The sequence below is a fragment of the Canis lupus genome, chromosome 8 (genome assembly GCF_011100685.1).
Source record: "Canis lupus familiaris isolate Mischka breed German Shepherd chromosome 8, alternate assembly UU_Cfam_GSD_1.0, whole genome shotgun sequence".
Taxonomy (NCBI): Eukaryota; Metazoa; Chordata; class Mammalia; order Carnivora; family Canidae; genus Canis; species Canis lupus.
Window position 1 is genome coordinate 48,194,338 of NC_049229.1, and position 13,265 is coordinate 48,207,602.

At 40.3% G+C, this 13,265-nt stretch overlaps 1 protein-coding gene across 3 annotated transcripts in view; it reads left to right on the plus strand.

Annotated features, from left to right (window-relative positions):
• The first annotated feature begins 817 nt into the window (after positions 1-817).
• YLPM1 (YLP motif containing 1) overlaps positions 818-13,265 on the plus strand; it is a 78,940-nt gene continuing 66,492 nt past the window's right edge. For 2 of the 3 annotated variants that reach the window (XM_038545271.1, XM_038545272.1), the window contains exons 1-3: positions 820-1,860; positions 11,591-11,827; positions 12,881-13,060. In XM_038545271.1, the coding sequence (XP_038401199.1) occupies positions 985-1,860; positions 11,591-11,827; positions 12,881-13,060 (1,293 nt within the window). In that variant the 5' untranslated portion in view covers positions 820-984. Of the gene's footprint in view, positions 1,861-11,590; positions 11,828-12,880; positions 13,061-13,265 lie in introns of all 3 variants that reach the window. The other variant, XR_005363529.1, reaches the window with a different exon arrangement.

Genomic DNA, 13,265 nt, shown 5'->3' on the forward strand with positions numbered 1-13,265 from the left:
TCAGCCTTGTTTTTCAGTGATCCACTCAAGCCAAAGTTGAGTTTTATGTTGACAGATTGGATTATTTTCTAGGTCACCCCCTCGGGACAATCGTTGAATCTGGTTTTTGCTATCTTTGCTTTAGCTGAGATTCTCCAACACGAATTTTTATGTGTTGAGTTATTCTAAAGAATTCCATTTCTCACCTTTTACAATAACTGCAGATGTTATCTTTCATATAACATCTGCAGGAATTGGTGTAGTATTACAGTCTACCTCCAAAATATTTCTATTCTTCACAGATTTGTTCCGGATTATTATTATTTTCTTTTTTTTGTTGGTTGGACTTGAATTAATTCTATTCATTTAATTTGAGGAGAACTGACATGTCTACATTTTTTCCCTCTTTTCATTCAGGATCATGGTAAGCCTCTCCATCATTGCAAGTCTCATTTACTCCCCTCGGATATGATTCCGTACGGTTCTGTAGTTTTCTTCATATACATTCCACATATTTATTAGAGTTATTCCTACTTGTTTCATGGCTTTGCTGTTGTTGTTGAGATTGTTGCTATTGTGAATGGAACCTTTTTTTTTTTTTTTTTTCATTCAAAAATGAGCCCGTGGAGCGATAGGATCTCTACCACCCCTTTCAGCTCTGAGACTCTATGGTTCCTCGGTTCTATGAGAACATTCTACTCGCACGTACATTATCCGGGCCGGAAGGAAGATGGCAACCGAGAGCCGCCAAGGAAAGGGTCGCTCTATCTTGCCTTTGTTCTCCTCTCGGTGGCTACTGCGCAGGCGTAGTCGCCCCAGTGTCGTCCCCGCCTTCCCGGTCGCGGGCCCAGCTCGGTAGCGCCGGCGCACTGGCGCGCTCCGTTTACACGCTCCGGGGCCTGTAGGCGCCGCGAGTTCCGGCTGTCGCCGTCGCCGCCGCAGCTCCTGGAGGTCGGTTGCGACGAGTAACGGCGCCGGGACGAGCCCTGCGCCGCCTTCTCCGATATGTACCCGAATTGGGGCCGGTATGGCGGGAGCAGCCACTATCCGCCGCCGCCGGTCCCGCCGCCGCCACCGCCGGTGGCGCTTCCTGAGGCCTCGCCGGGGCCCGGGTACTCGAGCTCGACGACTCCCGCGGCCCCCTCCTCCTCGGGCTTCATGAGCTTCCGCGAGCAGCACCTGGCGCAGCTCCAGCAGCTGCAGCAGATGCACCAGAAGCAAATGCAGTGCGTGCTCCAGCCCCATCACCTTCCTCCGCCCCCCCTGCCGCCCCCGCCGGTGATGCCGGGGGGCGGCTACGGGGACTGGCAGCCACCGCCACCACCGATGCCCCCGCCACCTGGGCCGGCCCTCAGCTATCAGAAGCAGCAGCAGTACAAACACCAGATGCTCCACCACCAACGAGATGGGTCTCCTGGTTTGGTTCCCATGGAGCTGGATTCCCCCCCTGAATCTCCCCCTGTACCGCCGGGGTCCTATATGCCCCCGTCCCAATCTTACATGCCCCCACCTCAGCCGCCACCCTCGTACTACCCCCCGGCCTCGTCCCAGCCCTACCTGCCTCCCGCTCAGCCGTCCCCTTCTCAGTCCCCACCGTCCCAATCCTACCTGGCACCCACCCCTTCTTATTCTTCCTCTTCCTCTTCCTCGCAATCCTATTTGAGCCATTCCCAGTCCTACTTGCCCCCTTCTCAGGCATCTCCTTCCCGCCCCTCCCAGGGCCATTCTAAATCCCAACTACTAGCTCCACCGCCACCGTCCGCCCCTTCTGGGAATAAGACAACTGTCCAGCAAGAGCCTTCGGAGAGTGGGGCCAAGAACAAGAGTGCTGAACAGCAGCAAGCTGCCCCTGAGCCAGATCCCTCAACAATGACTCCACAGGTAAGAAAGCATATGCCTGAGCCTCATCTTTCACCTAAAGGGCCCTAAGTGAGCAGGCCTCAGGGCTTTAACCCGTGTTTGGGCTAATTCCAACACAATGAATAGCTAATTTACACTCCAAAGGGTTCCTTAAGAGTCAGAAGTCTGACACCCCAGCTTTTCAAGTAGCTAAATGTGGATTATTAAAAGAACAGTTGTTTGAAGATGTTTCTAACGTCCACGGAATAGTGGGGTGGCTCAAGAGTTACTTCTTAGGTTTATTCTTTGGTTCCCTTTGACCTCCTAGATTTTGTTGCTTTTGCAAAGAGCTTTGTTTTAAAATTGTATTTTAAACTCAAATTTCCGTTTGTGAGGCAGCATAGAACAGAGGCTTCCCAAAGGGTTGGTACTTGAAATGTATACAAACCTTTTGACTAGTTAGCTTCTTTAAACAGGTATTTAGGGGCCACTGATAGCTTGTCAGCTTCGTGAATTACAAAGTGTTAGTAAATGAAGAATGGAAATCTTGTTCTTATCAGGAACATCCTAATTATACTTATAGACACATATGCAATACATAGGAAGTCTCTTCATCTTTGACCTTTTTGGGAGTCTCTTGGTTATTTTAAGGAATGAACCCATACAGCCCTTTCTCACACATCAAGTTTTAAGACATAAGCAATTTGCTTACGGAGTGACTTGTTACCATTCAACTGCCTTGGAATTTGGCCAAGGTGAAAATAAGTTAGTGATATAGTGATATCTCTTCCTTCATGAGAGAGCCAGTCCTCTAAACTTCTGTTTTAAGTGATGCTTCCTACAGAGCAAAGACGGATTGGATAGCAGTAACTAAAGAATTCCTCCCTTAAGAAAGAAGATAGAACTCTCAGAATAAATAACTTGTTATGATTTCTTAACATAGACACTTTGAGCAATTACTAATCTACTTTAGATTCCCTAAATGAAAAAAAGAGTCTTTTAATCTACAGACTCAGATTTATATATAAAAGATTTCCAAAAGATAGTTGTGGTACTCTAATTTTATAGTGGTTTAGCATTAGAAATTAAGAACATACGCAAGTTGTTTTAGGTAAGCAAGATGTTGTATTTGGCACATCATCAGGAGAAAACATTTGTGATGCTGAAGTGAAATAGAATAAGGGATTCTGCTGGTTTACACCAAATTAGTACCATCCTACCAGGTTATTTCCCCCAGATGCCTCTATTAGACAAAATTTCTGTCCCCATTCCCAGCGCATTCCCAATGCTTTGTTGTCAGCCTCAGAGTTAGTTCAAGTCAAAGTACAACATCCATATACTCCTCTCTACTAGACTTTTTCTGGCCTTTTAGAGAGACAAATAAATTGTTTTTGGAAGGAGGGGAGGAGGTATCTGACCAGTCATTAATACAAATACTTACATGAACACTGGTTTGCTGGTTTTGCTTTTTTTTCTGCCTTTGTACTCTTCTATATTGAACTTCCTTCAGTACTTTGAGTATTCATTGCCTCCAATTCTTTGATGACACCAGAAAAAAAATGGAAGATGAAGCTTGAGAAGTATGTGGGCCAGACCAAGAAGGGCCTTGTAAGCTTGTTTAGGCTTTCTTATCTCTGTCTAGAATTCCTCCCAATTTCCTCAACCTCCTCTTCCTGCCTTATAGTTGTATTGTTTTCAAGGTACATCTCAAATATCAGGGTCTCAGTAAAGCCATCCCTGAGCTCACCTATCTGGTTGGATGTTTTTCAGATTGTAAGTCCCTTGTAAACAGGGACCATCTCACTCATCTTTTTATCCTCTGTAGCACCTAGGACAGTGCCTTGCAAACTGTAGGCTCTCTACAAAGATTTGTTGAATAAGCTATAAGAGTTGTCATGTTCTAGACTTAGGATACTTTGGCTTATTAGATTACACAGGTTTTCTTCATACCAGTGCCGGTCTCTGACAATGAACCTTTCTGCCAATTTATTATTTTTTGGTTCATATTTTAATTTTGGAATATGTTGTTAGAAATTTTTATGGCAAAAGATGATAAACACAAAAGTAAAGAAAATGGTATGATTTCTCCTATAAACCCATCAATCAGATTCAACAACTATCAAGATTTTACCATGTTTACTTCACCTATGCCTTTTTTTAATTGTTGCTGAAATATTTTAAAGGAAATCTTTGATCTCATGTCATTTCATTTCTACATTCTTAGTCATGGTTTTTTTTTTTTTTTAATGGACCTTTTCTTAGGTAAATACATTATAACACCTGCAAAAAGTAACAGTTTCTTTGTATCATCCATCTAATTACCTGCCCATTCAGATTTCCCCTATTGTCTTATCATACTAGTTGGAGTTAAAAATAATTACTTGATATCATCCATGTTAACATTCCCCAATGGACTCAATCATGTATTATTGGTTTATTCAGATTTTATCAGGATCCAATGTAGACGTTGTGAGCAGGATCATTCTTTGTTGTGGAGGGCAGTCCTTGGCCTTATAGGATGTTTAGCAGCATCTCTGGCCTGTCACTACTAGATGTTGGTAGCAGCCTCCAATGGGAAACAAAAATGTTTCCAGGCGTTGCCAAATATCCCTTGGGGTTTAAAATCACCCTCCATTGAGAACTGATCTAGATTAATCTCTCCTATTCTCTTTTCCAACCCCATGCCATTGAACTTGATGAGAAGTCTATCTCAGTTTTGTATAATATCCCACATTCTGGATTTGTCTGCTTACTCATGGTTTCTTATCATTCGACTTGTTACACTCTCTTTCACGCTTCTGGTAAACTTGGAAAGCTTAGACTTAAGTTCACCTTTCTTTTGGCAAGTATACTTCATTACCAGGGTGGTGCTGTGTACTTCGTTTGTATTCCATCAGGAGACACACAATGCCTGGTTATTCCACTATTAGCGGAGCCAAGATTGATCAGTAGGTAACAATAGTCTGGTCCCTCCATTGTAAAGCTTCCCATCAATTTTGTCTCTAATGTTTGTTTGTTTGTTTTTTAAGATTTTATTTATTTATTCATGAGAGACACACAGAAAGAGGCAGAGACACAGGCAGAGGGAGAAGCAGGCTCCATGCAGGGAGCCCGACGTGGAACTCGATTCTGGCTCTCCAGGATCAGGCCCTGGGCTGAAGGCGGCGCTAAACCGCTGAGCCACCCAGGCTGCCCTGCCTCTAATGTTTTATCTAGTGACTTATCCACTGATAGTCTTTGCTTGAGTAAATTATTTCTTTGTTGAAGGTTATAACATGGTGATTTTTTTTTTCCTACCATTGCTTCTACATTTACTATATGGAATTCTGTAAAGAAAAACTTTCATTAACTGGTTAGGACTACTTAATTGGAGATATAGTTGGTATGGGAAAGATAGGATAAATGCATAATATTCTTCCATTTAATTTCTAGTTTTCAGAGTAAAGCATTGGTGATTTAATGGAATGTGTCATTTTGAAGAATTAATTTTCTATGTATTTAAAGGGCTGGCTAGGTAAAATGTATACTAGCCGTTTTTTTTTCATAAATTGTGACTTCATTTATCCTTTAATTCTCAAAACTTACATAAAGCTCTTGACTTTGATTAGAATTTTTAGTCATTTAAAAGAAAATAATTTTGGGATCCCTGGGTGGCGCAGCGGTTTGGCGCCTGCCTTTGGCCCAGGGCGCGATCCTGGAGACCCGGGATCAAATCCCACATCGGGCTCCCGGTGCATGGAGCCTGCTTCTCCCTCTGCCTGTGTCTCTGCCCCTCTCTCTCTCTCTGTGACTATCATAAATAAATAAAAATTTAAAAAAAAAAAAAAAAAAAAAAAAAAAAAAGAAAATAATTTTTAGTCATTTATTTGATATCCAAGTACTTATTGAGTAGCAACTATGTGCCAAGTGCCGTGCTTAGCTTAGTACCAGAGTTGAAGAAAATAGACATGGTTCTTGCTCTCATTGACTTGTCCCAATGGGAAGAACAAGACATTTAATAAGTCATTATGACAAGTGCAAGGTGCTGTGGGATTATAAAATACACAATATCACTAGACTATTTCATGAAGAATGGGTTTTTGTTTGTTTGTCTTCTAGTTTTAAGCTCACCATTGTATTTACAGTGTCTTACTCAGGGTCTAGCACATAGTAGGTGAAGAACAATTTTTTTTTTTTAAGAACAAATATTTTTAAGTGATTAGTTATAGTTGAGAGCTGTAACCTAATTGAAGAGGCCTTCCTTTGTAAGTGATATTTAAGTGAAACCTGAAGAATGAGTAGGAATTAACCAGATAGCACTCAAAGTAAGGCTTCCTGAAAGTTCCAGTTGAGAATGATAGACACAAACCAGATCAGGGAGGGCCTATGAGGATTTTGGGGCAGTTGGAAGCCAATGAAGGATTTTATATAGTCGAATGTGACAGATTGGCATTTGTGAAAGCTCATTGTGTTTGGTGTGTGGAGAGTGGAATTGAGAAAAGCAAGGATGATTTATAGAGAATACTTAATAGAATAATCCAGACAAGAGATAACAGTGGCTTGGACTTGGATGGTGACACAGATAGAAGTGGAAAGACTGGAGAAGTATTTGTGTGCTAGAACCTAATTGGAGATTGAGTAGTAGCAGAGAGGGAGGTGTCAAGGATGATTCCTGAGTTTTTGGAGTAGACTGCTAGGTAGATGGTTGTCCCATTTACTAATAAAATAGGAAAACCTGGAAGAAGAGGAAGAACAGGTCTGGGGATGATGTGAAAGGATGAGTTCAGTTTTAGACCTACTGAGTTTGAGGTCCTTGAGCCACATGATTCCAAATGGAGATGTTCAATAGGAAGTAAGCTATAGATAGGTCTGGAGTCTAGGAGCGAGATCTTGGAGACATGACAGACTTGTGAGTCATCAGTATAAATATGGTATTTGGGGCACAGAAATGGATGAGGTCTCCTGAGGTATGTGTGTAGAGTAGGGATAGAGTTTAAAGGATGTTAATCCGAGCCCCACCGAATCTCAGTATCTAGGGGAACCAACAGAAGAAAGACCAAATGGGTAGATGAAAGTCAGTATAGTGCAGTCCCGTGGAAGTGCAAAGAGGACTGTTTCTAGGAGGAGAGAGTGCTCAGCTGTAGCTGTAGCACCACCACTGACAGGTCAAGCAGGATAAAGACTTTGAGTTATCTTTTGCATTTACTGACATGTAGATTATTGTTGACCTTGGCAGGAGCAGTTCATAGTGACTGAAGCCATATTGCATTGATTTGAGGAGTGATGGAAGGTGAGGAAATGGGGATGGTGAGTATAGACAACTCTTTAAAGAAGTTTGACTGAAGGAGAGAGAGAGAGAGAATGAGGGCAGGAGCTGGAGGAAGAGGTGAAATAGAGGAGCTTTATTTTTTCAGTTTTCATTTTTTTTTTTTTTTTTTAGATGGGACTAAGATTATCTGGTGACTTTAATTCCTGCAGTAGAATGTAAACCTCAAAAATACTGAAAATAAGTATGTTTTAAATAAGTCTAAAAAAATGGAAAACCAATTCACTATTTTGCCAGATTCTCCCCACCCATTGCTTTAGGATGTAAGACATAGGACATTTAGTGTTATAGGCATTTCCAATAACTTGGATAGGAAAGGCAACCTTCCAAAATTAATCTCTAAAACATCTCTCTCTCTCTCTTTCTCTCTCCATCTCTCTTCCTCCCCACCTCACACACTCTTTGCTTTACATTACCCTGTTTAGAAAATCATTTAGTACCTAGTTCATTACTGTACTATAGCAAGTGGTCAGTTGATGCTTGCTGAATAAATTAGCATCTTTTTAATAATGATATTTGTGACAAGTAGTTCTTACATCCTTTTTAACTCTCTTCATTCAGTCTCTTTGAGTGTGACATATGCATTGATTTTCCTCTATCTATGAATTAACATCCCATGTGAGATGGAGTTGTCTGATACAATGGGGCAAACGGAAAAACTGGCTCTAGGTTTGCTTTGGCTTCATTAGGAAGTCCAGGCAGGTTTTATTCCTTTCTAAAACAGAAATCACTTTTCTCTTGGGGGACACTGAAGACATATATGAATGATGCTCATTTGTAGAGCTTTAAAAATGTACCAGAGCCTAGTCTTAGAACTGAAATAGATCTGGTTTCTGCTTATTGGATTCATATGAAATAGAAATTGACCTGTAGTGCATACTCTCAGCAAATCAACCAGTATTCGAGCTCCTAACAAGGTTCTTAGCCCTAGGCTAGGTCTAAGACAAAGATGGGAAGCATTGACAATAAGGTGGATACATACAAATTGATCAAGAATCTAGATCTGTATAGTCTTCATGTGTGTAGCCATTGGCTTCTAGTTTATGAAAGATGGTTTGCATCTTTGTATCTTTTAGTGATGCTTTCAAAGCAACTAAAAACTAAGGGAAACTTCTAACTTCTACTTGAAAGAGACTGGGTTTATTAATTTTTTAAAGCTGAAAGATAAGCCTGTTGCTATTTTCATAAAATAGTAAAAGAAAGTTGAAAATGTTTTAATGGTACGTTATTGTCAATTATCATGGCCTGTGTGCTGTTTTTTTGTTTTTTTGTTTTTTTTTTTTTTTTTAATGTTCAATAGAAAAAGTAATTACATCTCTGGAGCTGATGATTATGTGCATGGAAATTAAAAACAGAATAACTCAATCATGACCCAGACTTCAAGATGCAGGTAGTGAGATGGAATTTTTTCCTCCCAATGGTTTGGAGCAAGTTTCAGGTCATAGAAATAAGTGGCCTAGAAGGGAAGTCTTCGGTTGATCAATAACTGTTTATTGACATTCCTCCTGTGCTCCAGCTCTGTGCTTAAACACCAGATAGGATATAAGAAAAGCATGAGACAGCTCTCTCCCAAGAAAATTATATTCTGTGAGTAAAAAAACAAATAATAAAACATCATAGTGAGAAAAGAGTATATTGTATATGTCTTATGTATTTTGTTTGCCTGTGGGAAATTGGAGAGGATGTACACTAAAATATTAACAGTATAGAAAATCCTGGCTATTCAAGGATAATAAATCCCAGTGAATCTAAACAAAACGAATCTATTTAACATAGGGACCAAAAGTTTCGTGTAAAAAATAAGTAAAATTTATTTTAAAAATTTAACTTGGGACACAACCTTTAAAAACAGAGCTCAAAGTCATAAGGAATAGCTGTCTTAGAATGAACAAAGAATAGTGTTGATTTGGTTTATGTACTATATTTTTTATGACAAAATTATATGGCAGTATTATATATCATCTTTTATTTTGGTTTTGGATATGTTGAAAAATGTAGGAATTTATCAGTTTTTCTATGGGCTATTTTTTTTTTTTTTTTAAAGATTTTACCTATTTATTCATGAGAGACACAGAGAGGCAGAGACATAGGCTGAGGGAACAGCAGGCTCCCTGTAATGAGCCTGATGTGGGACTCAATCCTGGGATCACAACCTGAGCCAAAGGCAGACGCTCAACCGCTGAGCCACCAAGGCATCCCTCTAGGGGCTATTTTCAACCTTTGATATTCGTGTCATTCTCTTTTGCAGTTCCTATTATAAAAAATGTGATTGTTAACTGGCAGGATTTCTGTTAGATCCTCAGCTATCAGTAATGAGTTCCAAAGCTCTCCAACATCAGTTTCATAAAATCCTGCATTCTTATAATTGTAGTAGAAATACATGCTGTTGTTAATTATGGAAGTATAAAAGATGGTACGTGAGTGAATATTTTCATGTTATGACAACTTTTTCCTTATGCAACCTTGTAACCATAGGGAGTTATATAATGAATGCTGGGAAAATGAAGATCCTGTAGTTATGTCTGAGTGGTGAGATTTTTTTTAATTGATTTTTTTAAAAAAGATTTTATTTATTCACGATAGACAGAGAGAAAGAGAGAGAGAGAGAGAGAGGCAGAGACACAGGCAGAGGGAGAAGCAGGCTCCATGCCGGGAGCCTGATGTGGGACTTGATCCCGGGACCCCAGGATCATGCCCTGGGCCAAAGGCAGGCGCCAAACTGCTGAGCCACCCAGGGATCCCCTTAATTGATTTTAATTCATTAGTTATCACTTATTTGTATAGTTGATTCTCTTTATTTGAGGTATTTGTGTTCCATAAAGTTGCCAAGAGCGTTGAATTAGTGAATACTAACCCATTGCTCCTAGGGAAATTACAGGGTTAGGTTTCTGTGAGTCTTTGGTCTCATTTTCATCAACCAGTTAATACATAACCTGTTTTATATGTGCCCCTGTTTAATGACACCTTTAATATATTTTGTTGATTCATTAATATTGAACTCAAAGCCAGCAGCATAACGCATGTCTGAATGAAGTTTATCTAACATGTAGATTTTCTATGTGAAACACATCACAGGTTTCTTGCACTTAGGAACACTAGACAGCACACCAGCCTATGCTTGTGGCCATTTTAAACAGCAAAGTCACCAACAAAAAGCACAGAAATCTGAAAAATGTGGTCCTAAATAGACTGTGAAAAGCACACTTATTTACAGTATAAGAACTAAACAAAAAGGCAGACCATATCCTTGTTCTGTAACAGCAGGAAATGTGCAAGTCAGGCAACTCAGATTTTTCACCACTCCACTATGCATGTCCACAAATGACAGCCAAAGTTTCCTGAGTATTGATTTTGGAGTTAGAAATAAACTTTAGCAAGTAGGCATATTTGCAAATATAGAATCCATGACTAATGAGGATCAGCTGTATTTTCTAATTATTTCTTCATTAAAGTTCTTATTGTTGTAGTTTTTTTCTTTTTTTTTTGTTGTAGTTTTTTTCAAGTAGAAACACAAAACAAGCTTTCAGAAAATTAAAGTACAATATAATTTGGAGGACAAAGCTGAGACTTTTAAAATGAGTAGAATTCTAAAAAAAGTATATTCTCATTTATCTGTATAGAGCTGGGATACAACAGCTGTTTAAAAGAGGAAAGAGCACCAAAGGAGAGAGAAGTCAGAGAAGGGACAGAACTATTTGGCTATATTCATTACTTACAAGACCCCTTGGATAAATCTACCCCAGCTAATGGCAGGCTCAAAACAAGCAGCTGTGAATACTAACAGGATTTCCTCTGAGCATTTTAACATTTTTTTTAGTTTCTTTTTTATTTTTTAAGATTATTTATTTATTTATTCATGAGAGACACACAGAGAGAGGCAGAGACACAGGCAGAGGGAGAAGCAAGCTCCATGCAGGGAGCCCGATACAGAACTCGATCCTGGGACTCCAGGATCATGCCCCGGGCCGAAGGCAGGCGCTAAACCGCTGAGCCACCCAGGCGTTCCTCCTCTGAGCGTTTGTCAAAAAGACTGCTCTCTGGGTGGCGCAGCGGTTTGGCGCCTGCCTTTGGCCCAGGGCGTGATCCTGGAGATCTGGGATCGAATCCCACGTCGGGCTCCCAGTGCATGGAGCCTGCTTCTCCCTCTGCCTGTGTCTCTGCCTCTCTCTCTCTCTCTCTCTCTGACTATCATAAAAAAAAAAAAAAAAAAAAAGACTGCTCTCACTTCCAAAACTGTGTGGTAAAAGAGTAGAGAAGTATGTTGAATTAATATGTATGGTTTAACTTAAATGTATATATTTGGGGGAGGAATTGAAAGATCTTGTTTACTTGTCTTTCTCAGTCCGGCTTTGCCTTTTCCTACATATAGACAGATGAACACAGGTACAAACGCAGGTCTCTATCAACACCAAGTTGCAGATATATAGGATTTTTAGTTAAAATTCTTAAAAATGCTTTCTGTTGTAGGAACAGCAGCAGTATTGGTATCGGCAGCACCTTCTTAGTTTGCAGCAGCGGACAAAAGTGCATCTGCCAGGTCACAAAAAAGGTCCTGTCACAGCAAAGGATGCACCAGAGCCGGTAAAGGAAGAAGTGACTGTACCTGCAACTAGTCAAGTACCAGAACCCCCTGCATCGGAGGAGCCCCCATTACCACCTCCTAATGAAGAGGTACCACCTCCTCTCCCACCTGAGGAACCCCAGGTAACCATAAAACTAATTACTTGGTGTTTAATAAGTTGTTTAGCTTTTTTTTTCTGATTCATTTATATATACCTTAGTCAAAATGGATATATGTTTTGATTTTTTTTTAAGTACATGCAAAATTCTGTTATGGAATAATCAGATAAATGATCAAGTTTAGAAAAGGCATTTTTCTCATGGTTCCAGTGAGTGAAGAATTAGACACTTCTGAATTAAGGCTCTCTCAGCACTAAAGGGAAGCCAGGGCATTTTCATATTGGCAGCACAGGGCAGTAGTTATGAGCCTAACCTTCTGTTGTCAAACTACTGGGGCTATAGTCGAGGCAGTGCCATTTGCTGGGGGTGACTCTGCACAAGTTAGTTAGCCCGTGCTACAATTTCCTCATCTGCAAAATGGGTATATTCAAATAGTAGCTATCTTATAGAGCTATTGAAGCATTAAATGTGATAATCCTTGTCACTTAACATACTAACTGACACATGAAAAGTTCTCACTTTGGTCCAAAGATAGTTGTTCTCCCAAGAGCCTCTGTGGAATCTTTGAATCATAATGATGACATTTTAGTCTCTCGGTTAATGTGGGGGCACCTGGTTGACTCAGTGGTTGAGTGTCTACTTTTGCCTCAGGTCGTGATCCCAGGGTCCTGGGATCAAGTCCTGCATCCAGGCTCCCCACAGGGAGCCTGCTTCTTCCTCTGCCTATGTCTCTGCCTCTCTGTCTCTCATGAATAAAAAAATAAAATCTTTTAAAAAATGGCTAATGTGAAAAAAAAAAAATATTTCTCATAGGATGCAGAGCACATAGCTATAAACTGACTCTTATTATTCCAGTAAAGACTAGAATTTATAAGCTCCTTTGTATTAGTATTCATGATCCACAGTGTAAGTAGAGCCAGATATTTTATCTAAATGTAAAATAACTTTTCTCAGTCAGCCAGAGTGTAGGGATTCTGGACTTTATAATACAGTACTTTAAAAAATATTCAGGTTGTTTGTTAATTTGGTTGCTGTTTTATTGCTTACATAAAAGTGTATTCTCTCTCTTATCTTTAGTCTGAAGACCCAGAAGAAGATGCGAGGTTAAAACAGTTGCAGGCTGCAGCAGCACACTGGCAGCAGCACCAGCAACATCGAGTTGGCTTCCAGTATCAGGGAATAATGCAGAAGCATACTCAGTTACAGCAGATCCTCCAACAGTACCAACAGATCATACAGCAGCCGCCACATATGCAGGCAAGTGCCTCCTCAGCTGACACATGGTGGGAAGTTGCCCCAAGTCATTTAAAGGAGTTGTTATTCCTGAAAAAGATTTAAATGTGAAGAAGGAGAGAAATTAAATTAGATGTTTCCAAGGGGGTTCTGAGTAGTTCTCTGTCACATCACCATGAGTTTGGGAAGTACAGCTTTATGAAAATGCTGTTGGGAGGGTGGGGCAGGG